At 40.5% G+C, this 24,913-nt stretch overlaps 1 protein-coding gene across 2 annotated transcripts in view; it reads right to left on the bottom strand.

Annotated features, from left to right (window-relative positions):
• Positions 1-305: 305 nt before the first annotated feature.
• The window catches only part of LOC111220657 (heparan sulfate glucosamine 3-O-sulfotransferase 1-like), a 29,097-nt gene continuing 4,489 nt past the window's right edge, over positions 306-24,913 (bottom strand). For both annotated transcript variants that reach the window (XM_022743824.1, XM_022743823.1), the window contains exon 2: positions 306-1,911. In XM_022743824.1, coding sequence (XP_022599545.1) covers positions 784-1,725 — 942 coding nt within the window. In that variant the 5' untranslated portion in view covers positions 1,726-1,911 and the 3' untranslated portion in view covers positions 306-783. The remainder of the gene's footprint in view (positions 1,912-24,913) is intronic.

Raw genomic sequence — 24,913 nt, 5'->3', positions numbered from 1 at the left:
AAAAACATCTACAAAGATACAGTTTCATTTGTGAATGATTTACAGCACTGTTAGGCATATACTTTAATGACTACATTTAACACCTGAGCAAATTGTTGGCAAAATGCAGCAGAAGCTCTGTGGATTTGAGCTTGCTGACTACGGAGCTTTGACTGATTTAGCTTCAGGCGCAGGCTACCTTCGATGTCCAAAGCCATTAGTGATTCCTGTACTATTAAAGCGCTGCTCCAGGGTACCCATTTCCTTGCATTAATGTCTAACTTCCACCACAGCAAATCAAAGGCTTATTCTAATGCCTCTGCCTACCTTAGTATGCTCCCTAAATAATACAGGTTAGAGGACTCGGGGGTTTTTGATGGCCAGAACGAAATGGAAAGAGACAGAAACATGCCAGTTTTTGTGTTACATTTGAAAGCAGAACAATTTATTATCAAGACCAAGAATATCAAACAAGAGAGAGGAAAAAAAGTTCATCGGTTTCATAAACTTGTTTTCGCTGCAATTTGATCACTTAAACGCTTCCAGCACAGAGAAATGATTTATTAAGCTTGGAGATTCTTCCATTTAATTTTACACCTCTAGTTACAGTTTCTCATATATTTTTTTTGCCTTATCGTGTAAATATAACTGCCCTGTGGACACCAGAGATCACAACAGTAGTTATAAAGAGGCTATTCAAAGGGGCGCTGAGTGTCAGTTCTGTAAAGTGCTTTATGCTCCCCTTTTGTCCTCATCACAGACAAGGTGGCGGCTCCTTTGAGTCCGATTTGTAATCAGGGTTTCTTATTGCCAGTCGAAGGTGCGCTTCACCAGCCTGAAGAAGGTTCGGTTGTGTTCCTGTAGGTAGGAGCGGAGCTGTTGGAGGACGGTGCTGTTGACGGCTGGGTGAGGACGTCCCTTAGACTCATGCAGACATCGCTCTCGACCGTCACTTCGGATGCAGTAAAAGCCCTTGGTCTGGTTGAAGTAGAAGTTGGAGGACACTATCCTGGGGGGCAAGTTAAGGAAGCGCTCCACCTTCTGAAGCTCTGGCAGGGGGTCGTGGATCAGAGCGTCCCCATCTACGATGTGTATTTGTTCCAGGGGGAAGTGACGCAGCCAGTTGCGCATGTGGATGTCATAGAGGCTCCTCTGAATGGCCTTGTACCGGATATTTAGGGCTCCGTTGCGCACTAGCAGGTTCTCAATGGCTTGCACCGGCTTGTGGTTCTCCAGCCGGTTGAAGTACACCTGGGTGTAGTCAGAGATGACCCGCTCGGCCGGGTCTCGCAGGATCAATAGCAGCTTTATGGAAGAGTTCATGGCACAGATGCGTTCTGGTGCGAGGGCTGACGTGAAGTAGCCAGGAGTTTTCTCCACTGTGATCTGGTGTGGATAAGAGTAGGGCATCAACTCACGGTACCACTCAAAGCCCTTGGCATAGTTCTCGTCCCAGTCAAAGAAGTGCACCTCGGTGGCAGCAGCAGCAACCTCGGGATGTATGTCTAGCATCTCCAACAGTGCTCTTGTGCCCCCTTTGCGTACCCCGATAATGATACTATGTGGAGCTCTTTTACTAGTTCCTGGGGGTGGAGATGAGGGCATGTCTCCAGAGACATTAGATGGTAGTCCAGAATCAAGATCCATGGGGTCCAGTGTGATGTCAAATCCTGGTTGGACAAACTCAGGTGGGGCAGCATATGTCTGGAGAACCAGAAGAAAGGCTGATGCCAGAAAACAAGCCATGGTGATGGACTGAAGAATCGGAAATGAGCAGAGACGGAAGAGAATATAGTAGACAGTTGTTTAGGTGTGGACCAGATCTGTCTCAGTGAGCTCAGGGGTAACAAGAGCAGTGGGAAGTGCAGTCTTTGTCTGCCATTGAATTTGAACTGGAGGAGGTGGAGGAATCATCGGCAGTCCACAGCACATCTGCAGGGGAGAACAAAGACAAAGAAAAGGCTTTCAGATTTCAGGTATATAAAGCAGAATGAATGTATTGTAGTGAAATGACACTTTCCTCATTCCCATGAAAAAGCAATCCAGCCACAAATACAAACCAGGTCTGTTCTAACTGTATCATCTCAAAAGGATTATCTCAGTTCATCTTTCTTTGAGTCTCTTTTCATCTTCCCTCTTCCCATCTGCTTTCTCCTCTCACTCTATAGAGTCACATCCAATTGATACTGTAATTTCTCCAGCTGAAAGACATTTAGTCCAACAGATCATTAGAAAATGTGTCTGAGATATGCAAGTGTGCCTGAAGGCCAGAAGACGAGGCCAGAAGATGAGGCCAGGGTGCTTTGTCTTCCTTCACCGGGTCAAAGCGCAAACCATGAGTCAATACACTTAACATGCACCCCCAAGCAATGAAATGAAGGCATTTGGAGGCGTACAAAGACAAATTTATCGCAGGAAATCAGATGAGTTCCCACTTCTAGGTGACTTTGATTTCCTATACATGCCAAGAAAGATCGATGAGAAATTCAGCAAACACAAGGAGAAGGATTTACAGCATTAAAGCAGATTTATAATATTGCTGAAGAGCCCTTCAAAACCATGGGAAAATATTTTTTTTTCCTTTTCTTTTTATATAATATTTTTCTTGTTTTCATACTGCCAATATGCACTTGTCAAATGGTTTACCACCACTAAACCAAGGAAAGACATGTTAGAAATGTCCTTTTGCTCTGTAGCAGGCAGCCATGAGTTGAAATAGCTGAATAGCAACATTTTTTTTTAAATGTCATGGAATTAATTTAAAAAACAAAAGTCTTCAGATACTTTCACGAGATAAACAAGCTGAGAAAGCTGTTGCTTACACTGTGCTAGTCAAAACAACCGGGCTGGGCTATGCAAACATCCAGCTTCAACAGCAAAGGTCACGGTAAGGTAATCTAAACAAACACAGATATTGCCTGCCTGGGAACTGACTGCCAGACACACCACACAGAAGGACAGCGCACCAGTCTGGATGCATACAGTAGCTCATATTACCTATCACTTCTACTGTATGCTACTGTACGGCAGGTTACAGATCATTTTAATGCATTTTCAAATCTAGTCTGCTTCTATGGAAGTCACCTCAACACATTTTAGTATTTAGGATTTTAGCATGGAGGGGGTAATTCCTGCATCACTCTCTGTAGATAGCATTTATTCTATAAAAATACCAAGTTAACAGTTAAAACAACAGTGAAAATTAAAATGATATACAAATTAAAAACTTCAAAATTGTAAAAAAAAAAATAAATAAATAACTATACCTATAAATAACTAAATAATAGAGCCAGTCTGTGAGACACACTGATTATAAAACAATATGAAAGTAATGAGTCATTTTAAATGGTAAATGGAAAGCACCTATTTAAGGCTCTTCTAGTCTTATTGACCAGTCAAAGCGCTTTCATCCATTCACACATACATTTATGCAGCGCTTTTTTCTACACATACAGCTCTTTCTCTACCATGTACGCACATTCACACACCGATCATACACCAGGGGCAATTTGGGATCCAGTATCTTGCACAAGGACACTCCGAAATGCAGACTGAAGGAGCAGGATATCAAACCACCGACCCTCCGGTTAGTGGACGACCCGCTCGACCTCCTGAGCCACAGTCGTACATCTTTGTTTAGAAACTGTCAGTAAATTCAGGACGTACATGGCACCCCCCGAGAGATGTGTCTCTTGAAAATTATTAATGATGACTTCTGCACCTTGTGCACATTAAAGACTCATGGCACATTTCTTCACATGACATGGGAGTGTCCACCTGTCCACCTCAATTTTGGCAAAGTGTAGCCTCTAAGCTGACGGCACTTACATCAGAGACAGTGGCTGTGACCATGTTTTATTTACTGAACGACATCTCTTCACTTAAGATCCCTACATATCAGAAATGTATAGTGCTTGCAGGCTTAACAGCTGCTAAGAGAATGATTGCAACATGTTGGAAGCCCCAACACATTTTGACTGTGAGACAGTGGGGACTGACCTTTCTTGATGTTACGGCGCTAAAGAGGAAAATGTAAATATGTGGCTCTCAGCGGCTGCGTCCAATCCAACATCCAACCCCTTTCTTTTCCATTATTAACGTCTCTCTGCAAGGTCTATGGATAGGGTACTTGATGTTGATGTTATGCTTTACTGACTGGCTGTACATCTGATAACAAAAAAAGAAACTGTCAATGAATGATGCATGTAAAGGATCATCGATTTGCGAAGCATGGATAAAAAATAACTGTGCTTGAATCTGTGTACTTGAGTTGTTTTTAGTGATTAACTCTTATTTTTATGCCTCTGCTTGTATAAATACTCTACCTCAGGCTCAATTAATCACAGAAGTTACCTCTCTAATGAGGAACATAATTACCACTGTGCATTGCACATTTCTAGGATGTCACCAGTGGCTTCTTTCTCACCTTACAGAGTCTTTCAACCATATAAACTAAGGCTATGACACATGCCCCTGATTCACACTACGATCTGTGGCTTGAGTGTGGGACTGGCCCTGTGAGCTGAACGCAGGAGAGCCGACCTGCACTACAGGGCCCGGGGTTGTGCAAGGAGGCACTTATGTGCTGTGACAGCCGCGCCTGCCTGTCAGCATGTCCCAGGCAGAGAGCTGCCAAGTCCAATGCTAACAGCCAGGCCGCCAGACGAGCTTTCTGTCTCATTCAATTCCCCCCACTCCTCTCACAGCACACCACCACCTGGAAGGAGCCATTGTTTCACATTCCGCTGGGCCTTATTGCTTTATTCAGCGCTTGATGTATATCTTTCCAGCTTTTCATTTGGCACATGGCAGCTACGCTATCTGGCAGACCACTTAACCAAGACTATTTCCTCTGAACACTGTGGGGCCAGTGGAAGGTTACACAACAGGGGAGACCTAAGGGTACAGTGAGGCCTGGGAGAAGTATATATCACTCCTTTTTTTTTTGGTAAAGGAGTTTGAATATTTTACTTCTGTGCATTTCCTCCAGGCTCTCTGGAGGTTCACCATCTTAAACCTCCACAGGGGTGAGGAAGGCATGTGACAGTGTGGTCAGACCAAAACTGGCAAGATGAAATTTCCCTGTGGCAAAATGCAAGTGGAACTGGAAATACTATGGACAGGGCTGAAAGCAAGCTGCTTCTGTTGATGTCCTTGCACTCATTGCAGTTATGGAGCAGCTACATGTTCTGCTGCTTGTATTATTTCTCTATAATACAAGCAGATTATTAACTAGGGATACGCCAGCCTGATACTCTGAATCAGTACTGGCAAGTTAATGAGGGATCAGATATCAGCTGTGATACGACTGATTCAGTTTCTTTATCACTGTCAATTTAGAATTCAGTGTTTTTACAATCAGTTGCATCAGTCACATCAAGCCACCAACTCAGTTTTTTAGTGAGACAGCAAGTCATGGCTTTGTGTTAGCCTAAATAAAAATGACCCCAATCACAGTGAGATATACAGATCTTAAATTTCGGTATCAGCAAATACTGAGAATTGAAGTTTCGGTATCTGCCCAGCAGGCACCAAACATCAGCTGCATGCATGCAGGGTGGGGACAAATAGTTATACCAGTGCATCCATTATATGAACAGTTAACACCGCCTGGATTGCAGTTAATTCCCACCCTCTTGTCTAAAATGGCTGGGCATTGGTAATTTTTCGTATTTGTAGTTCAAATTCAGTCAGATAGGCAGTGAAGGGGGGGGGGGCAATGTGGGAAAGGAAGCAAAGGAGTCTTGAACTTGTCATCAGTATAAATGAAGGAGAAGTGAGTTCCAGTTTTAGCGCACTCAGACTGAATTAATTTTATGTGTAATAACTCTGTAATTGGCCAATGTCTTCCTGCCTTGCCTTGCATACTCCAGCCACCCTGATTATGAATAAGTGGGCACAGAAATCGACCTCAGAACAGTCAAAGCCACAATTGCTGATAACAAAATCAACCCTATACTGCATTTCCACTTGAACTCATGAGCCTTCACACGAGAGACCTGGACTTGGCAACCATCATCTATAGGCTCGAAAACTTATCTGGCACCAGAGCAAAAATGCTGCCGACTCCCGGAGCACACAGCACAGCCTGCACCATTCATTATGTCCCACCAGGACTAGAAGAGGGCTCTACAGGTTCTCAGCGCCACAGGAAACCACGTTCCCACTAATTAACCCAACCAGCCGCCTCTATACATCTACAGAACAAACCCTCATTCATATTCAGCAGGGCCCCCTGCCATTAACTGTGGTGGGCAGCAGGTATTGTACGGGGCAGCTTTGTTTTTTTTAATGGGTGCTCATTAGAGACATTAGTACAAAACAATTATCAGTGCAATAAAGCTTGATTACAAAGAGTGGCTTTTGTGCTATTAAAAGGATTGATTTCAAGTGAGCAAGTTAAATGTATTAATCATTATTACTATTACTTTTTTTTGCGGTCACATATTTAGCTACAACAGAGGTTGCGGATTGTTTTGTTGTCAGCATGGCCCGAGACAAAAAATGTAATCTGGTGCAGAATTGAGAGCAGTGACAGACCTCCTTATCTCCTGGTTGTTTCTTTGCCTTTTTTTCATCTCGGACTTGCGTATCTTCAGTTTTGCTGGCTCACAGCTTTGTTAGATGATCCCTTTTAAAATGCATTGACCTTTCTCCCAAAAAAACTATCACTTGGGATGCAGAAACACACTCACCTTCATTTTATTTTCTTCTGCACTTTCCCCTTTGCTCCTACTCCTTTTTTTCTTCAGCTATTCTCTCCAGGCCCTAAAAAAGCCAGTACAATATATTTCCCACCCACACACATCCAACTGTAACTCTGAAACTGTACTCCCACACACAGGATATATTTTAAATTATGAATGCAATTTCACTCACAGTGGGATTACTGGCTCAATTTATTAATTTCTGTTACAAGTTACGGCTTTAGTGACTCACTGAGGATCAAGATGCATGATTTCTTCTCCCCTCCTTGACCTTATTCTTAGATACAGTGATATGTCTCATACAACACAGTCCCCAGCTTTATATTGCTCAGAAACCAACATTATGAAAAAAAAAAAAAAAAAAAAGAAAAACTGCTCATATTCATTTCTGGGGCAAACGAAGGCCAGAAAAATCCTTAATTCCCTGCCACACGTTAAGTATCCAAAACACTAAAAATACACTCTGCATCAGTATGCAAGGGATTTTAAAGGGACACCTTGAATGCTGCGGAGCATTTTAATCCACTCACCAAGCTAACTTGACCATGATGTTAAGAAATAATGAATGAGTAGTCCCCATCTATTTAGATTACTGTTATATTACAGCCACTTACTGGTGAGTTTATAGGTTGGAGGCTGTGGTAGCTTGAGAACAGAGAGTTGCCACTTTAGATCTCCAGCCTGGTCAGGAAAGTGGGGAATGAGTAATGCTCTCCCTCCTCTAAGAACTACAGCAGAGGTGCCCTTGACTGAGCTGCCCAAAAGCAAGGCATTTACCCTCCGGCTTCCCTGTGGAGCCATTCAGTGGTAAACGGCAAAAAGGCTGAACGGTCCAAGACCAAGAGCCAGTTCTTCCTGGATAAAGGCTCAGAGCTTTCACTGCACTGGTTAGCATTAGCCAAAAGATTTTTTTTTTGACATTTCAACTGTTTTGAATATTTGAATGCATTGTACTCTCTTTTACCTAAACTAGATTGTTAAATAGATTGTGTTTAGCAACTAGAGGAGAATATGTCATTGTTGAATCATGCTGGAGCGATCCAGGGTGCGACAGGCGCATCATGATGGTACACCTAGATACAATCAGAAGTCCTGCAATGAACCCTAGTTCGTGGTGCTGTTGATGAAGCATTACTATGATGCAGAGGGGTGTTCCTGTTATTTAGTCCAACCTCAGTGATATGAATACCTGTCAGTATAACATGATACAGTTGAACAGCTCTATAATCTGCAGCCTCCAAAGTGACCGTAAAGTTGAATCAACATCTCTCTAAAACTATTTCAACACAAACGGAACATTATAAGTGGCATAAAGGTCGGATTCACTGCAGAGCTGTTGTGTTTAAGTGCATTAGTTTTAGTTAGGTGCACCTAATAAACTGACAGGTCGCTGCCACAGGAATCTGCATCACAGTAATACTCCCCTCTGGGGCCACCTGGTGGATAAGCATCTCAAACTAAACATCAAGTGTTCGAAACATCAATGTTCGCCGATTATCAACAATTGTTTTTGACCTGACTGACCTGATACAGTATTTACATTTACTGTATCTTATCAACGACGTAAATTATTATCTTTGTTTCATATTTGCATTTCTTTCAGTCTGTCTTAGGTTCCCCCCCAGTCTCACTTCCTGGATTCCTCACTGTAACACACCCTGGCCCATCATTGATTCCTGTTTGACCCTTGTATTTAAATGCACAACTTTTTTTTCCCACCGTTCCAGCTAAATGGCTTGGTCCTCATTCTCGTGACATTCTTTCTGGCTAAATCAATTCCAGCAATAGAATTAGACATTATTTCTTTCCTGCGGTTGGATGTTTGGGCTTCACTGTGTATGTGCAGTCAGTTTGTTTTAACATTATCCCGGTGAGAGTGTAAAGTTTCTCTATGCTCATCGGATGTTTGATGTGGGTGAGATCTCTACTGTTAATGTGATGGTGATGTAACTTTATATTTTCATTTTTCTGGGTGAGAGCAAAGATAATTTTCCTGCCTCAGCTGGATAAGAAAGTTTATTCTATCCTCCTCTATTCTATTGTACTGATAGGTCTGATAGGTGCGTTATGTATTGGGTAGACGATGAAAACCTTGAGGAGACTTTCAACCTTGAGTCTGAGAAAAGATCTATGCCATAATTAGGACAGGTGTTATCTAATATTGATACAGACGGGTCTATCTGACACCTCAGCAGCATTTCCCACACTGAGACCGAGGATGGAAAGACAACATTTCCTTGTTTTGAGAAGAAATTACACTGCAGCTTGGATGGTAAGCAATATTTGGCTATTTTGGGAGCGTATGAGTAAGACAATGACCTAATCCACACCCACATGTTCGCACAGGCATTCATTACGGACTTGGATAGGGTGTAATCTGTCATTTGCTGGTACACCCAGACACATGTGGCCCGAGGCACTAATTACAGTGTTTTTAAACTGTGCTCTTCTATACATTGGGCTAAACCTTCACATGATAGTGATCTTTTCAGCTCATTTTTTTCCTGCAAAATGGCTCCGTGTGCAACGCTGTCTCTTCCAATTACCAATCCTTCTGCCCACTGCCATCTGTGCCGAAGTCGAACATGAGCCGCCCAACTCGAAGAAGGCCTGTGCCTCATAAACAAATATATGTTTATGCTACACTGGCAAAATTTGCATGAAAGAGTTGTATCAACAAACAGCATCTCACTCCATTTTTCAATAATTTTGACAATAGAACTGTCATTGGTTTTCCTGAATTTTGCAGGGGTCAAACAACGCTACACAGAGCCACAAACTGCCATTTCACCACGGCAACAACCCTCCAGTTACCCAGCCTTAACACACCATAGTTCAACTGACACAGCGTCCCCTTAGCAGCCTCTGTTACCTCGCTGAATTCCCTGGCCCAGGCTTCCTCCAGTTTAGCTTTGACATTTGTCAATGCTCCGAGATTTATTTCAAGCATCAACTGACATTGTCTGGACTCCCAGGAGGCATTTTCGCAGATAAAATTGGCTGACTCGCTCATCACCCTTGGATGAGTGGAGGCAACCAATCCCGGGGACGCTGACTCACTCAGGGAAGTGTCCCTCGGTCGGTCAGAAACAACAACAGACTATGAGAAGGAATTCAATCAGAGAGTAGCCTGATGATCCTCATTCAGCCTGCCACTTCTGATAAAGCACCTTTGCTTTCCACAGCATCAACATCCCCCCACTGCTACAGCCTCCACATCACCAACACCGAGATAAAGCTAATTCTTCTCAGCCAATTTAATGTTCATGTAATCCTTATCATGCTTTTCCCATCAAACCTTTCCTAGCTCCCGCGATGATTTTGATCTTCTCCGTGTAAAGTAATTGCTCTACAGTTCATCGCAGAGGGAACTCTCTGAAATGCCGACTTAATCAAAACAAATGCACCAACTTTATTCTCTCTTCTTGGGTCTGAGCCTTTGGAAAAGCCGATGCTGTTCTCCAGTCTCGCAGGCATCCTGCAAACTGCAATATACACATACATTATGGATGAATTACTTCATCAAATAAAAAGCAGGGCATGTTGTAATGAACTGTGAGGATACTCTTAATCTTTGATGAGGCCAATCTGATGAATAGTTTAATGAGAAAAAAAAAAATCTATGTGAGGGCCTGTTGGGTGCTGACAAAGATATCAGAGCTCTGATGAGCAAAGTGCAGAAAAATGCGAGACTTTTATGATCTTGTAGTGTTGTTTATTAAATACCATCAATCTCACAGCTCATCCACAGCATTAAGTAACACAATGAGAGTAATTCCACCTTAGCCTAGTCTTGAGTAATGGACTGTGCAAGCTGCACCCCAGGGCAAAGCAATAATACATATTAACTAAGGTATGCGTACACCGGGGGCATGGTATTTTCTTCAAGGAGGTCAGCGTAGATCTTGTGCTTACTTCCACAAACTCCAGCTGGTGTGTGCAGTTCTACATAACTTGGAAAACCTTGCTCGCTCTGGCACAACAGCATCCCATTGGAAGGCGCACGCCGCAGATCTGCCAGCGTTTTCCCGCCATCACAAATATGTATTCAGCACAGCAGAACCCGAGGTTTAGTATTTGGACCTTCTGTGATGTGCCGTTTGGCTGCCAAGCACTGAAGTGATTCAACACCGGGGCTGCAGTTAGTGAGCTGATAATAATGGATTCAGCTTAAAAACTGTTTCCCACAGGGGCGTCCTGTGTTTGCTCGCATCACAAGTCGAAGCATTATACAGTTAGATGTGTCAGTGCTGGTTGTGGTGCTCCCCTGCAGCATTCACCAGAGTAAATAAAGAGGGAGAACACTATGTAGCCACTCTGAATATAAAAGGAGCAGAAACAAAGCTGAGGTAGAAGTGCTGTCCAGCAACCTGCGACTAAACAATCTAGTGCCTCTAGTTTCTTACTAACAATCAGAACAATCCGATTCAAGTCTGGGAGCAGCCATCAGCTGACCCCCGGCGTGCACGACTTGACCGTCACATTAACGCACAGCCTGGATTAGCTTTATTCGTTTGCGCAGTGCGTGTGAATGACAAGTCTGTGAGGCGTGAATGTTCGATATGCGGGTCAGAAATAGGAAAGAGTGACACTGACAGAGCCACGCAGAGAAAGACCTTGAACCTGAACTTTCACCGCATCAGTCCACCTCATCTGCATAAGTAATTCAAGTTGTTGCTCCACATGCCGGTCATTGATTGTAACAGGATCAGAGGGATCGGTGTGGGCTGAGGCGGCTTTAGGCATTTTATTGATGCAGGGGTCGGAAAACTTGCCAAGTCATTCTTTCATATATATCCACAACATTTAATTAAAGGAGACGTTCACAGATTTTCAAGTCTCTGAAAAATACTCAGGTGCTCATATGTGCACTGAAAAAGGTCTTTTTGCATTAAGAGATCTCAAACTAATGTGCTTATCTGAAGCTAATATGAGGCTTCAGCGGTCTGAGACAAATCAAGTCGATCTCCTCCATAGTTAGACTTTAGTATAGATGTCAAAACAAAGGGGGGTTTTGTACTAAAGAGGCTGACATAAGATGTTTAAAACGTGGCACAGTACATTTATGAAAAAAAAAAAGAAAAAATCATGATCCTTGCAAACTTTTATTTTTAATTTAAAATATTCCAGTCATTAGGAAAAAGATTTATCAAGCATATAGGGCTGCAACTTACAATTTCCATTATTCATCTATCAAATACTTTCCAAATAGATGTTGGAGAAACTGTGGTACGAACACTGGTAACCGTACCCTCAAATTCTGGTCATGCCCTAAATTACGAATATTTGGGGGGAGAGGTGTTTAAGGTGCCCAAAAAAAGACGGAGAAGAAATAAGAGAAGAAAACTACAAAGATGGATTCAGGAGATTACAACTGTTATTAAAGATGCGCAGGAAATATATCTAAACTTGTAAATATGTACATAATGATTGTGCAAACATGAATATGTAAATGTTTAATTGTATAAACACTGTAAATACATTTTTAGAAAATCAACCCAGTAAGTAACAGCTACAGCTTACACTAACACAGTGCAGGGATCTGAATCCCTCTGCATGATCTGAATCATACACAGTACATGTATCATTGTCTTCCCATTTCATCTTACCTCTTTGTAGATATACATATACATAATGGCACTTTTTGTATTTTGAGAATCGTTTTGTTTTTTCAATTTATACTTCCCAAATTGATATTGATCTTTTGTTTTTTTCCTGTGTTGAATTATTTATAAAGCATGTAGATATAAGAGAAGGGGGGGCAGGCAAAATTGTGAATATGATGGTATAAGTTGCTGAAACTGAACTAAAAACTAAAATGCCAATCACAAAGTCTGAGAGCCTGACCATTCAAACCAGTCCAAACCAATCCAAAGATACTCACTTTAAAGTAATGAGACACAAAAACAGCAAATCCTCACATTGAGCACTTTTCTTTTGTTTTCTTTCTCCATCTCTCTTTCTTTGCTTAATTAAACAAACTGAGAATTATCAAAATTGCTCACGCTCTTCAAATATATAAGTGTGTTCTATATATTCTCAAAATGACCGTCAGCAGCTGCGCTCAGCATCATTTGCTGAGCGCAGCTGGTGAAACTGGCACCTTGGAGCCAAATAAAATCAGTCGCCTCCGAGCTCAACTTTGAGCAACATCCTTGTAATTTCCCACTTGCAGGGCAAACTAGATTGTACGGGGAAGTGTTTATCTATAATAACAATCTCCAGCTCCATTTCTTGGTGCTGACTCTCTGCCTCTCTGGCGGGGAGTTCTTCAGAGGTCTTCCAGGGCAGAGACGTGTGAACCATCATCGCTCCACGTGGCTGTCCTAAACTCTATCATTACATTGTTTACTGCATTTGCCTTCGCGCTGCCCCACACCACTGCTTATAAGTAGCACCGCTGCTGGTCGGCCGTACCTTCGCTGCTAAATTTTCCACTCTTACCTGACAGGAGATGAAAACTCTCGTGCCAGCTGAGGTTCACATCTGTTTTTTAAGATGAACTTGCAGCACGGCTCTATTCGCAGACATTTTCAAGGAAGGCTAACCACAAGTATTGGCACTCTCTGTTACTTTATACTTTCTCCTCTTGTTCTCAGTTTGAATGCAATCCCACCATACACTTCTTGTGTTCAGCCTGCATAGCGAGGTGGGATTTGCCATCAGTTCAAATCACTAGAGCATGCACAAACTGAGATGAGGTGTGGGTTAAAAAAAAAAAAGAAAGAGAATAACTCGTGGCTTTAACTGAATTTAATACGTGTGAAAAGGAAAACAGAGCCGTTAAGTGAGGTACATGTGGAGAATTCAAACTCATTTAAATGGCTGAAAAGACCTGTCTGCGATTTAATGACAATATCCCTGCATGTGCAAGCTCTGGGTATGTGACAGAATCAGGTTAAGAAGATAGAAGGAATAAAACATCGTGTCATTTCAGCAGGGTGACTTTCATAGCAGAGCAGAGCCTTGTCTCTGCTGGTGTGATGGTAAACCCACAAGCTAATGTTAGAGCCCTGGTACAGCTTATGAATATTTAATATAATTTTTTTCTTTCTCCCCACCAAAAAAAAAAAAAAAAAAAAAAAAAAAAAAAAAGCACAAGCACTCTGTATTTTATCCTTTTAAAATCACCATGCTGCATACTGAAATGAAGCCCAGGCCAAAGATTAATCAACTTCAAGTATGAGACAAGTCTTATCAGAACTACATAACAACTTATAGTATGAGGACTTCTCACTGTCAATTTCATCGGTGCCCTCTTGTTGCAATGCTCCTCATGAATAAGTCATCGAGTCCCCCCACTCTATTCCCCTTTGGCTTATTGCTCGTTCCACCGCCTCCATGGTCCTGCAAAACCTACTGAAGTGTTTATGGGAGATAAGAGGCAAAGGAGGTCGCAGGCCCAATAACTCCTTTTATCACCCCACGTTCTGCAGCGAGGGCCGTTTTTATGGGGGAATTTGCTGAAGACGAATTCTTAATTAGAGAGGTTTGTGGACCCAGCATCGGAGGGCCTAATGGGGGAATAAAAAGAATCAGAGAAAGGGCATCTGCAGGATTGCTCGTTGGCGTGCTTTGTTGCCGTATCTAGGAGCGAAAGATCAGGAAACCGCCTTGTGTTCTCAGAAGCAATATCATTGAAAAAAGGGGCCTTGTGAGGCTTGTTTGGTTATAGGTGTGAATGCTGTTTGTCTAGACAAGTCTGAGTCCTTTAGAAATTAGTTCAGGTTATTGATTTTCTTGGGGGCTCATCTTTATTAAAGGAGTCTACCTTGTCAATGGAATCACAGCCTCAGCCATTAAGGTGAGCTGATTCTATTTCCCATTATTGTAAATTCCTGCCCAAGAGACTTAAATGGCTTAGGGTAATAGGAAATGCAATGTTTAGTGTTCCTGGGCTTATCTTGTTAGTCAAAAAGTTCGACAAAATATAATAGAAAACTTTGATTTTCTGCACTTTTGAAAACCAATGACTCAGAAGGACAAAATGTTAGAGGATGAGTGTAATGAATTTTTTACTTCATTTAAATTTCTCTTTGAATTCTGTCTACAAAAACTTTGCCTTTTAAATTTAGTCTATCAAATTATAGCCTATATAGTCTTGTTATTAGGGGTGGACAGTAACAAGGTACATTTACTTGGATACATTCATTTTCAAGTATCTGTATTTCACTGGAGTATAATGGAGTTTTACTTTTACTCCACTACTCTTAAAATACAATTATACTTTTGACTCCACTACATTTCTTTGAAGTACTCGTTACTTTGAAGCAGAGCTTTTACTCTCTTGAATGAAATTTCTTTTATTTTGAAAATGCAATAGACCATACACTGTGTTCGTCACAGGAGAAAAACCAATCGCAGCCAACCCCTCCACTGTCAGTCATGTTTGCCCGGCTCAGTTTGGACTGGGCAGTGTAACGAGGGCTACGTTAGATAAAGATGAGACAGAAGACTCTTCACCAGAGACCATTCGTCTTAAGTCCATGTTTGAAATTTTAGAAATCAAGAAAGAATCTCTTCATTTTAAATGTTTGCTGTGCTCACCACCACCAAACTCCGCCTACAAAAATTCATCATCCAAGCACGTCGAGTTATGTTTCATTCCAGATAAACTTTTAAACAGACAACTCGCAGTAGTTGGCCGTCCTTTTGTTGAGTCAACTGTGTTTCTATGGCCATTTCTATCGACACTGTAACACGCTCTACTGGCTTTTTATTCCACAGTCAGTCAGTCATTCAGTAGATTGTTGCAGAGTCATTCAGTTCTGTAAATACACTGTGGAACAATACAACAATGTGTTGACATGAAAAAAAAAAAAAAAGTAGGCTTAAAGTAAACATTTGACAAAACAACTTTCACTTGAACTGGAGTAATATTTTACCAGGAGTGTTTATACTTTGACTCAAGTAATTGAGGTGTGTACTTTGTCCCCCCCTGCTTGTTCTGCTGTACATATATTTTTATAACATATTATTGAGATATTTTTTTGGACTATTTTTGTGATCCTTTAAGGCACTGATAATGTATTTTATCTTGATTATATATTGAGTCATATCATGCATTGATTGAGCATGATGTAATCAATCTGGTGTCCATGTACAGAAAACCTTGCTCTTTGTCCTTCTGGCCTTTGGCCTGATAGAGATGACATGTCGCCTGTTTCATTCTAATTAAAACATGTTGGAAGCTACAGTCCAGCGTGTGCGATATTCTTTTAGCATTAAAAATCTTGTCACACTGTGTTCTGATATCATGAAGTGCCACCTTTGACAAATATGAACAGGGTGGGAACTATAGCTCAAATTTTAATTTCCTGTGTGAATCCTGTGTTCCCAGTCGCCTGCATATTCACAGAGAAAAAAAAAAAAGGAAGGAGAAAATTAATTACACTTTTTTTTCCCAGACAGGGGGAGAGGGGATCTCATCCTTGATTGCATAATTTTAAAACTCCATAATTATCTCAACTCCATAGCAACAATGAATCAAGGCTGGATACATGGGTTACATTTTCTCCAGTGGACTCCTCAAAGCCGGAGCGAGGGCTCGGAGACTGTCTCATCCTAATTTTGCTTAAAAACACAGCAAGAAGTGGTGCAGTTTCTGAGGTTAGTCCAACTAAATTTAGAAAACGGTGAAACAATGGAACATCAGTGGAGAAGTGTGATGCAATCCTCTCTCTTCCTCGCTCATCAACCCCTGCTGTAAAGCCTAGATTAACCATCTTTCACTTCATTTAGATAGAGGATTGTTTTGGGGTTTGCCTGATTATATCTGTCTCGAGCACACACCATGCTTCTATTGGTATTTAACAAAGATTAGCTTTAAATTGATGATTAACCTTTGTAATCCTGCATGCATATTGAAAATGGCTTGCTTGTCTTTACCACAGCCACACAAAAGGAGAGGCGGCATTATCGTTCAGGGAAAATTGAGGCTCTGAAAGCAAATGAGGCAGTGTTATCTGCCTGGTGCTTGGCTAGATAATGAAGATGAATCTTCAGACTAGAGAGCCATCTCATAATGAATCCAAACAGATGACTTCTTTTGCGTTCTTAGCGTGCATCTTTTAATAAAACTTCACTGTGACCCTGACAAGCTACCGCCACTCTTATCTCGCAAAGAAGCAGGATTTACTGGTGGGGAGTGAGTGGCTGCCATTGTTTAGATGGCTGTATTAGGGAGTAATCAGACATTAAATGAGTCATTTCTCCATATTTAACTCCAACTGGGGAGGTAATGGTTTAATTTGCTGGGCAATGAGTTTTCCCATGTGGAGGGCTCCTTGCATTAAATCACAGGCCAGTGCGACTGCATCTGTTGATCTGGAAATCCTCAATGCACAGATACAGCTGCACAGACGTCTCTGAGCAGAACACAGTTCAGTGACAAAAACTCAAAGACACCTCAAAGCATACCAGTGGTAGGTCTGAACGATGTGCAAAAAAAAAATCATATTAGGATTATTTTGGCAGATATATTGCAATTGTGATGAGTCACGATTTCAGTTGGAAATTGCATTTTATTTTCACTGAGGAAAAAAAATATTAAAATGATGATGATGTGATTTTTGCTCAGGCTGGTACCAAATAAGCATGTTCCCTTACATCTGGAGAATATGATATGGCATCTCTGTAACACCACAATACTTTATTTATGGTCTGTTGTGACACATTTTACCTGTATCAAAAACAAATTGCAGCTCCTACGATTTGGATATTGCCCTAATTACAAAAATATTACGATTAATTGTTCAGCCCTCACCAGTGGTTCAGAGAGCAAAGTGGGAATAACAACAGATTTCTTGCATTTGACACAAAAACAAAAAAGCAATATTATCAACCAGGAACAGCAACTGGTGGAGCAGCAGTTTTACTACAATTTACCTGGATATAATATAATATAATATAATATAATAATTGAATTAAATGTCCTTGTTTTGTCCAATCAGCAGGAACCCGGGAACTTTTGGTATTTTTGCTTAAAACCACTTCAATGATTAATCAGCTAATTAAATTTGCTGCTAATTATTTTTTTGTCAATCAACTAAATCATTAATTTACATGTTTTCTGCTCTGAGTGTATTTCATATGAGAATATTCAACCTTTTACTCTCACTCATCAAATTCCTTTCAAGGCTATAAACCAGAAAACCTGAGCTCACCTCCAGTGCTATCGCGAACAATAGCCAAAATCACCGCCTTTGTACTTTCGCATGCAGTGATGAAATGAGGATGGTATATTATTCTTTGAAACCTTGGAAGCTGACATCAAATGCCATACCTAATACCTACTGTGTCCCAGACATCTGGAGCAGATCATGGCCCACAACTTGAAATCCTATTGCAGTTTATTAAGGGGATGTGATGTAAAAAGGAAGCGGTGTGATGAAAACTCATTGTAAAGGTGACAGTCAATTTCTGTTCCGGTTTTTTATTGGGGCTGAGCTAGCCCCGAGTTATCCTGTTACAACTTGGACAGTTTTTTTTTTTTTAATCACACGTTCATGCTTCAAACCAACTAAAAGATCTGATCAACACATGAAGAAAATTTGTGAAAAATTCACTGGAAAATCTGTGTTAACACAACTCAAACCCGTGTGAGAACTTGGTATGGATGTGTATGATAAATACTGTATTTGTCTGCTCCCAGAGTGATGCTTTAATATGTATAAATGTGCCACAAAGCTCCACATCCCAATGATGGAATATTCATACCCATACAGTTAATTGAGCATATCCTTTGCATGCATGTCATGAAATATTCACCTGAAAGTAAAATGCAGACTAGTAAGTGGGTTAATTTATAATAATACATCAATATGGAAAAACACAGATTTGGACAAGATGCATTTGAAATGAATCATCTCCTCTCACTTTAACGTACTGAATAACAAAGAGAAAAATCAAGCTTTTTGAACACAAATTATTTCCAAATCATTTCAGTCTCTGTATTATTTACTGTCATTTGCTTGAATCCCATTTATAATATAATGACACTCTTGGGTTTTTTTGCCTAAATGATAAAAAACTATCAGCAAAAAAAACAAATAATCATCATTATCCTCTTATGCCCAAATTATCACTGCTTATACTTATTAAATGATCAAACAATAAACTTGATAAACGAAAAACATGTTCAACATCTGCTGCACACATACATAGCAGATTTGTGGAAACAACAAATGATGTAATTACAAGATTAGCATCAGTACACAAACATACTATCAACTGAAATGGAAAAATAAACAAATCTGGAAAAGGACATTGCTAAATTAAAAAGTTCATCTCAATATTTCCAATATCTAAATAAGCTTTAAAACTATTCAGCTATTTAGTGAGATGGTAGATCCATGCTGATTATATCTTTAAATCCCCAGAAATGATACAAAGACACTGTCACAAACACTTTTCTATTTCTCTCTCTTTAATCTTTGTGTAGTTGTATTTTGGTGTGATGTCATAGATGAGGGCTGGGACAAGCGCTGGCTACAGGCATCAACGCAGAACAGACTACAAGCTCAGAACAAATACCATACCAAAAAAGCGAGCAAGCGTCGTCATGCCAACGGTAGTTGTTTACAGGAACGTCAGGAGCACGGTTTAAGGTTTTGTTAATATTGTTAGTGTGTGAGCCAGACAGTAGCAAGTAACTGGTGAAGAGAAATCCCATATTGAAGCTGGTTTCCAGTTGCTCATTGCCATGTTGTGAAGTGTAAGAGAAAGCTCGACAAATTGTGTCTGACAAATTGTGTCTGATCTTTTTCATCCCCTTTTTAAAGAATTCACAAAACTGCCCTCGGGAAGACGCAACCAAGAACATTTCCAGAAAGTCCTTTATACCAAATGAAATAACTTTGTTGAACTCACACACTGGAATCATGTCTGTTATTGTCGTCTGCACTGTGCATGTTGGGCTGATTTGTTGCTGTATTTATTATTTGTGAGATACAATACTGTGTTTTTAACCAGCCTGTGAAGCCAAAGGCAAATTTCAACATCCAACGATAAAGATTATTATTATTGTTATCATTATTATTATCATTATTATTATTAAACATTACGTTCTGCTAGTGTTGGATGAGTGTAAGTCTGATTGTACGTGCTAATATATCAATGACAGTAAGAATTAGCACATTAGCACACCTGGCTTTGTTACTCTGGATTGTTATCGTTATTTTTGTACCTGTTTTGAAAAAGTATCAACGTTTGTTAAATTATTTTGAATTCCTGTGCACTTATTTTACTTTGGGGAGAATATTTTATGTAGCTCATTGTAGATCTGGTTACACAATCATTTATTTAATTTGTGTAATATTTCAGTTTTAATATCACTTGCACTCACTCTGAACTTTGAGATAGGGTAACTCTAAATATCATTCAGAAATAAACAAGGTCTGGCCTGGGTAAGATGATAACTTTGGCCCTCTCTCTTTGTCAATCCACATTGTATATTGGCTACCCAGTACTCCCCAGCCAGTGTGCCGCCTGCTGCCAGTCCAGATTTCCCCCAGGTCTGGTGTCAGTAACACATACAGCCCCTAACAACCTCCACCAACAAGTTAGGGCAGCCTGTGCTCAGCCTGGGAGCCAAAACCCAGGGAAACACTGACAGCTCCACTCTCTCCTGCTTGTTAAGCTCATTGCAGCATATGGTAATAATTGAATTGATCGACACATCATCCACACTGTGGTGGCTGAACAGAGAGAGGACAATGTTTAGAGAGACTTTAGTAAAAAAAAAAAAAGTACCTGAAACAACAGAATTGAGAGAGAAGTCCCAGCCATCCCCAGTGGAGATGATGCTCTTGCTATTTAGTAGCACTGCAATATATTAAGGCTACGGTCAATTACTCTACTGGTTATTTTACCAAATAATCATTTATTCATTAAGTCTATAAATGTCAGTTCCTGTCACAATTTTCCAGACCCCAAATTGCTCTTTTTTTAAAAAACATATTTCTATTTTTTATGTATATATCATCGTATATTATATTTCATCTTTATCTTTATAATCTTACCTATTATTCTCTACTATTCGCTGTTAGATTTCCATTCTTTAGGGAGTAACTGCAACCTAACCTAATTTCGGATTATTATTATAATATTATTATTTGGGGATCAATAAAGTATTCTGATTCTGATGACAATGAAAAGTAGTAAATTATCAGATTTGAGAAGCTGGAAGCAGAGAATGTTGTGTCAATCATATTCTCTTAAGTCGATTATCAGAGTTCATAACATTTATACACAACACACCTTTCAATATCTAGATTTTAGTTTTGCATTGCATACTATCAAAGACCTTCATTGTTGATTGATCTGTCAATTCAGCCAAGTTTTAACTTCAGTTAAAACCTCTCTGACATGGACTCAGTTTCTACGAATGGAGGATGGTGCTTATGACAGGATTTAAGTTGAAATTGCGTTACATTCTGCTGTGTTTCTGTTCACCCTTTGTCTAACTCTGCTGAAATCTAGAGGGGCCACTGGCTGTTCCTTCAAGTTCAGAGTTTCAGGAAATGGCAGAGGGTGGAAAGATTCACCACCTTTATTCTCTTGCAGTAAGGTGACACCAGACTGCAGGAAATTAGTGAGAAGCAGCAATATCCTATTTGTACCAGGAAACAACTGTGTTTAGTATGTGAAATGTTGACGCTAATAATGACGAACAGCTACCAATCACATTCAGTAAGTATTGATATTGTAAATGCACAATCAGTGTATTGTATTAAATCTTTGTTTTTTTCAGATTCAGAGTTTAATATACATATAGTGTTCCATGTCAGCTCTATGCCTTTAAGCCAATATATATATATATATATATATATATATATATATAAGCCTGAGGAATATCATATTTCAAAGTTCAATTTCAAGTTTCAGATGAGAGGTATTCCCCTTTGAGGTGGGAAAAAGAAAGGTGCTCATCTGGGCATTCTCCCTCCAAAAAGACAAATTGTCTACTTCAGCACCATGGACAGCTCCCTGCACCAAGGGCAGGTGTTAGCTGCTATGTCAGGGTGGGCTGGTGGAAACAATAGATGGGAAACTTTAGCCGTAGGTAACCAAGAGACAGAGTAGAATGGTAGCCCCTTGGTAGGTAGGTAGATAGGTATCTATCCATACATCCATCCATTCACAACATACGTCTCCTATTTCCCTTCCCATTCAAACAAATGTCATCCATGTCTAAAGTACAGTATTTATTATTGATTTCCCATGAGCCAACATCACCAAATTCCTCTTTGTTGAAATATCTAAATTACTTCTTTTTTTTATTTAATCTTTTTAATTAACTACTTCATTATTTATTTCTCTTTTCATTGACCACACAATTTCCCAGCTATTAAGTTTTTTAAATATAAATACAAAGAGTTTTGGACTATAAATTAGTTAGATGAAAGTAGAATATTTGTGGTAATGAACATGGTGTTTTTGTAGTCGTTTTCACCCAAAACCTTTTAACTGTTTTGAAATATTAACTCCATAATTGTTAAATGAAACATACAGTATTTTTTTAAGTTTTTACTGTTAACACTATGAAAGAGTGAGTTCACATTAAAATCAACTCAAGGTGTGAGTTGTATTTTACTCTACATGGGATTAGTGTTTAACTCCCACTGTCAAGAGTTCAGTTTCAACTCCTGAAAAGGGTTAAAAGAAAATGTGCTGCTCATCTTCCTGTCACATTGTGGAACTCAAACCAGTAACCATCCTCACAAAGGGCGGAGGCTTTACCCATTACAAAACAGAGCCAAATACATGTTGACACAAGAACGTGCTTATAGAAATCCCAACTGCGTTTAGTCAATGCCAAATGGAGCTTATATACTGCCTCACAGTGTTTATTTAATGCCTTACGACGATAAAGCCAGGCTAATTCTGGCGTTGCATTCCCCCCTCAGCACCAGTCTATTGTAGGTCTCTGTGTGTTTGTGCCTGAACACGACAAGACGAGGGGGTAGGCAGTGTGCAGGCTGTAACCCAGTCAGAAGTTGAAACAGTATTGGTATTTTCTGTGCTCTTTTTCCATTATCTGAACAAAAAAAAAAAAAAGAGCCCATCCCTGCCCATAGCTACCCCATAGCTACCTCCAGCCTGGCCCTGCACAGCCTGCTAAACCCTTTGTCAGTCAGCATGAGACATCTGACCAGAAAGCTTTCTCTGTAGAATAACATAAGTCTTTGTTAAATATTTACTGTAAACAGTGTATCTGCTTGTAAAATACCTGTTGGACATTTTTATAATCGGTTTTCTACTTCAACACCAGCTCAGCTCTGTTGAAAGCTTAACAAGGACTAAAAGGTTTGAACTGAAGGACACTGTGAGGTCATTATTCTCATCTCCTGTGCGCTTAACTTGGAAATCAAAGCACAGATTGTCTGTGCTGACTTTGTTAGCTGCCTGACCTTCCCACAATAAACTCGAATCAATGTCTCTAGAGATCAAATTTCATATTTAGACAAACCCAGATCTTCGCCTTTAGAACAAATGTCAAATGTTGCTTCTGGTGGTGGCAAGGCCGCGAGCCAGGAGGACCGACCAACGCTTGACATTTTGTTCTCATGAGTATTCATCTGTTCCTGTAAAATTACTACCACTGGTGTTTAGAGAAGAGGAAAAGCAGGCAAGAGAGGAAAATGGCTTCAGTTACCACATTACACAACTTGTGGTTCTTCTCCAAACAACAGACAAATATTTGCTCCTTTAAAACAACGAGTGATCTGGCCTCATTTCACTAAAATGATACTTAAATATTCAGGCCAGCAGACAGATGAGCAACATATTTCACAAACAGAAATCTCATATCACTATCTGTTACTTTCCTTCCTCAGCCTCACAAAACCGCACACACCCACACAAAATAAATTGATACATATGGCGGCGCAGAGGCATCTGAATCAAAACAAACCTCACTCCACATGACGGGGTCGTGATCTCTCCGAAGCAGCAGATACTATTTATCTGACAAATACGACAAGACATGGGTGTGAAATGAAAATAAATAAATAAAAAAGGATGTATGACACACAGTCACCAATAATGAGGGATGTGGCTGCCTCATCTGAGACAGGCAGAGAACAAAGGTAATGAATAAATAACTTATCCCGTCATCAAGTGGAATGATAAATCTACTTCATAACACTTGGCGATGATGGCGGCGTCAGGCTTTCTTGAACCTCTTGATGAAAAAGTGGCCCGTGAAATGTGCTCACTAGAAGGTGTCACTGCCCTCCACTCACTCCTCGTTCACACACTCCTACCCTGTCCTATTATTTCAGAATGGCAGTAAATTAAGTAGGAAAAAGCCTGTTGTCTGATTCTGTCATCAGGTTCTACATGCCTTTAATAAGGCTTTCCCAAAGGCTGAGTTCAGGCTCTGAGGCTTTTGATGATAAAGACGCAGCTCCCAAGTCCCTGGCAGTGACAGTTTTCGCCGCTGCCTCTTTAATACTATGCTGTTGATGCACATGGTAGGATGCAACCTCTTGAGATATGGCGCACAGCATATGGACCAAGGTGGCTCTTTGCACCGCTGCCTGCTGCACACTCATGAATTATGGAATTTCGGCACAAATATGCAAATCTGGGCATTAGCCTAGTTATGCCCCTGTACTGTAAGTTACAGTGACTTATCTATTATGTATGAACCAAGGATTGGAGTGAAGAGGTCCTGGCAGCTGGCTTCACGGCCCTCAGTTGCTCACTTTCACACCATGAAAGAGTATGAATAGCAAGGGAGGTAGCTCCAAAACACTCCCTTTCTGCAGCTCCGCATCTCCATAGACTTGGGAGAATTAGAGTTTTCTTCCACGCTCAATTGCCAAGCTACTTAAAATAACAATGGCTTCCACAGGATTTGGGAGCCTGAGAGATACGTAGGGAATAAGCATGAAGTTGTTGCTAATCCTCTAATTTCCCCCCACAAGGCTGATATGAAATGCTAGTCTGATCAGTAATCAGTCCATGGGGGAGCCAGACAGGGGATCTAGCCAACTCTACAGGCACACACAAAAAAATCAGCCTCTGTATGACATTACCATCACAATGCAGGATGAGTGATTGTACTCGGCTGACCTAATCATAGCCGTGTAAATATCCAAAATCAAGAAGCCAGCAGGACTGAGAATCCGCTAGGTCAAACGGCTCCATTTTGAAATCATGCACATATTCTGCTCAGGCCGAGAGCATAATGAATAAGTCCTGCTGCGCTGAGATGAACG

Source organism: Seriola dumerili, unplaced genomic scaffold, assembly GCF_002260705.1.
Source record: "Seriola dumerili isolate Sdu_G_001 unplaced genomic scaffold, Sdu_1.0 BDQW01000073.1, whole genome shotgun sequence".
NCBI lineage: Eukaryota > Metazoa > Chordata > Actinopteri > Carangiformes > Carangidae > Seriola > Seriola dumerili.
Note: the sequence above shows the minus strand (reverse complement) of the source record. Positions and strands in the feature narration are given on the sequence as shown.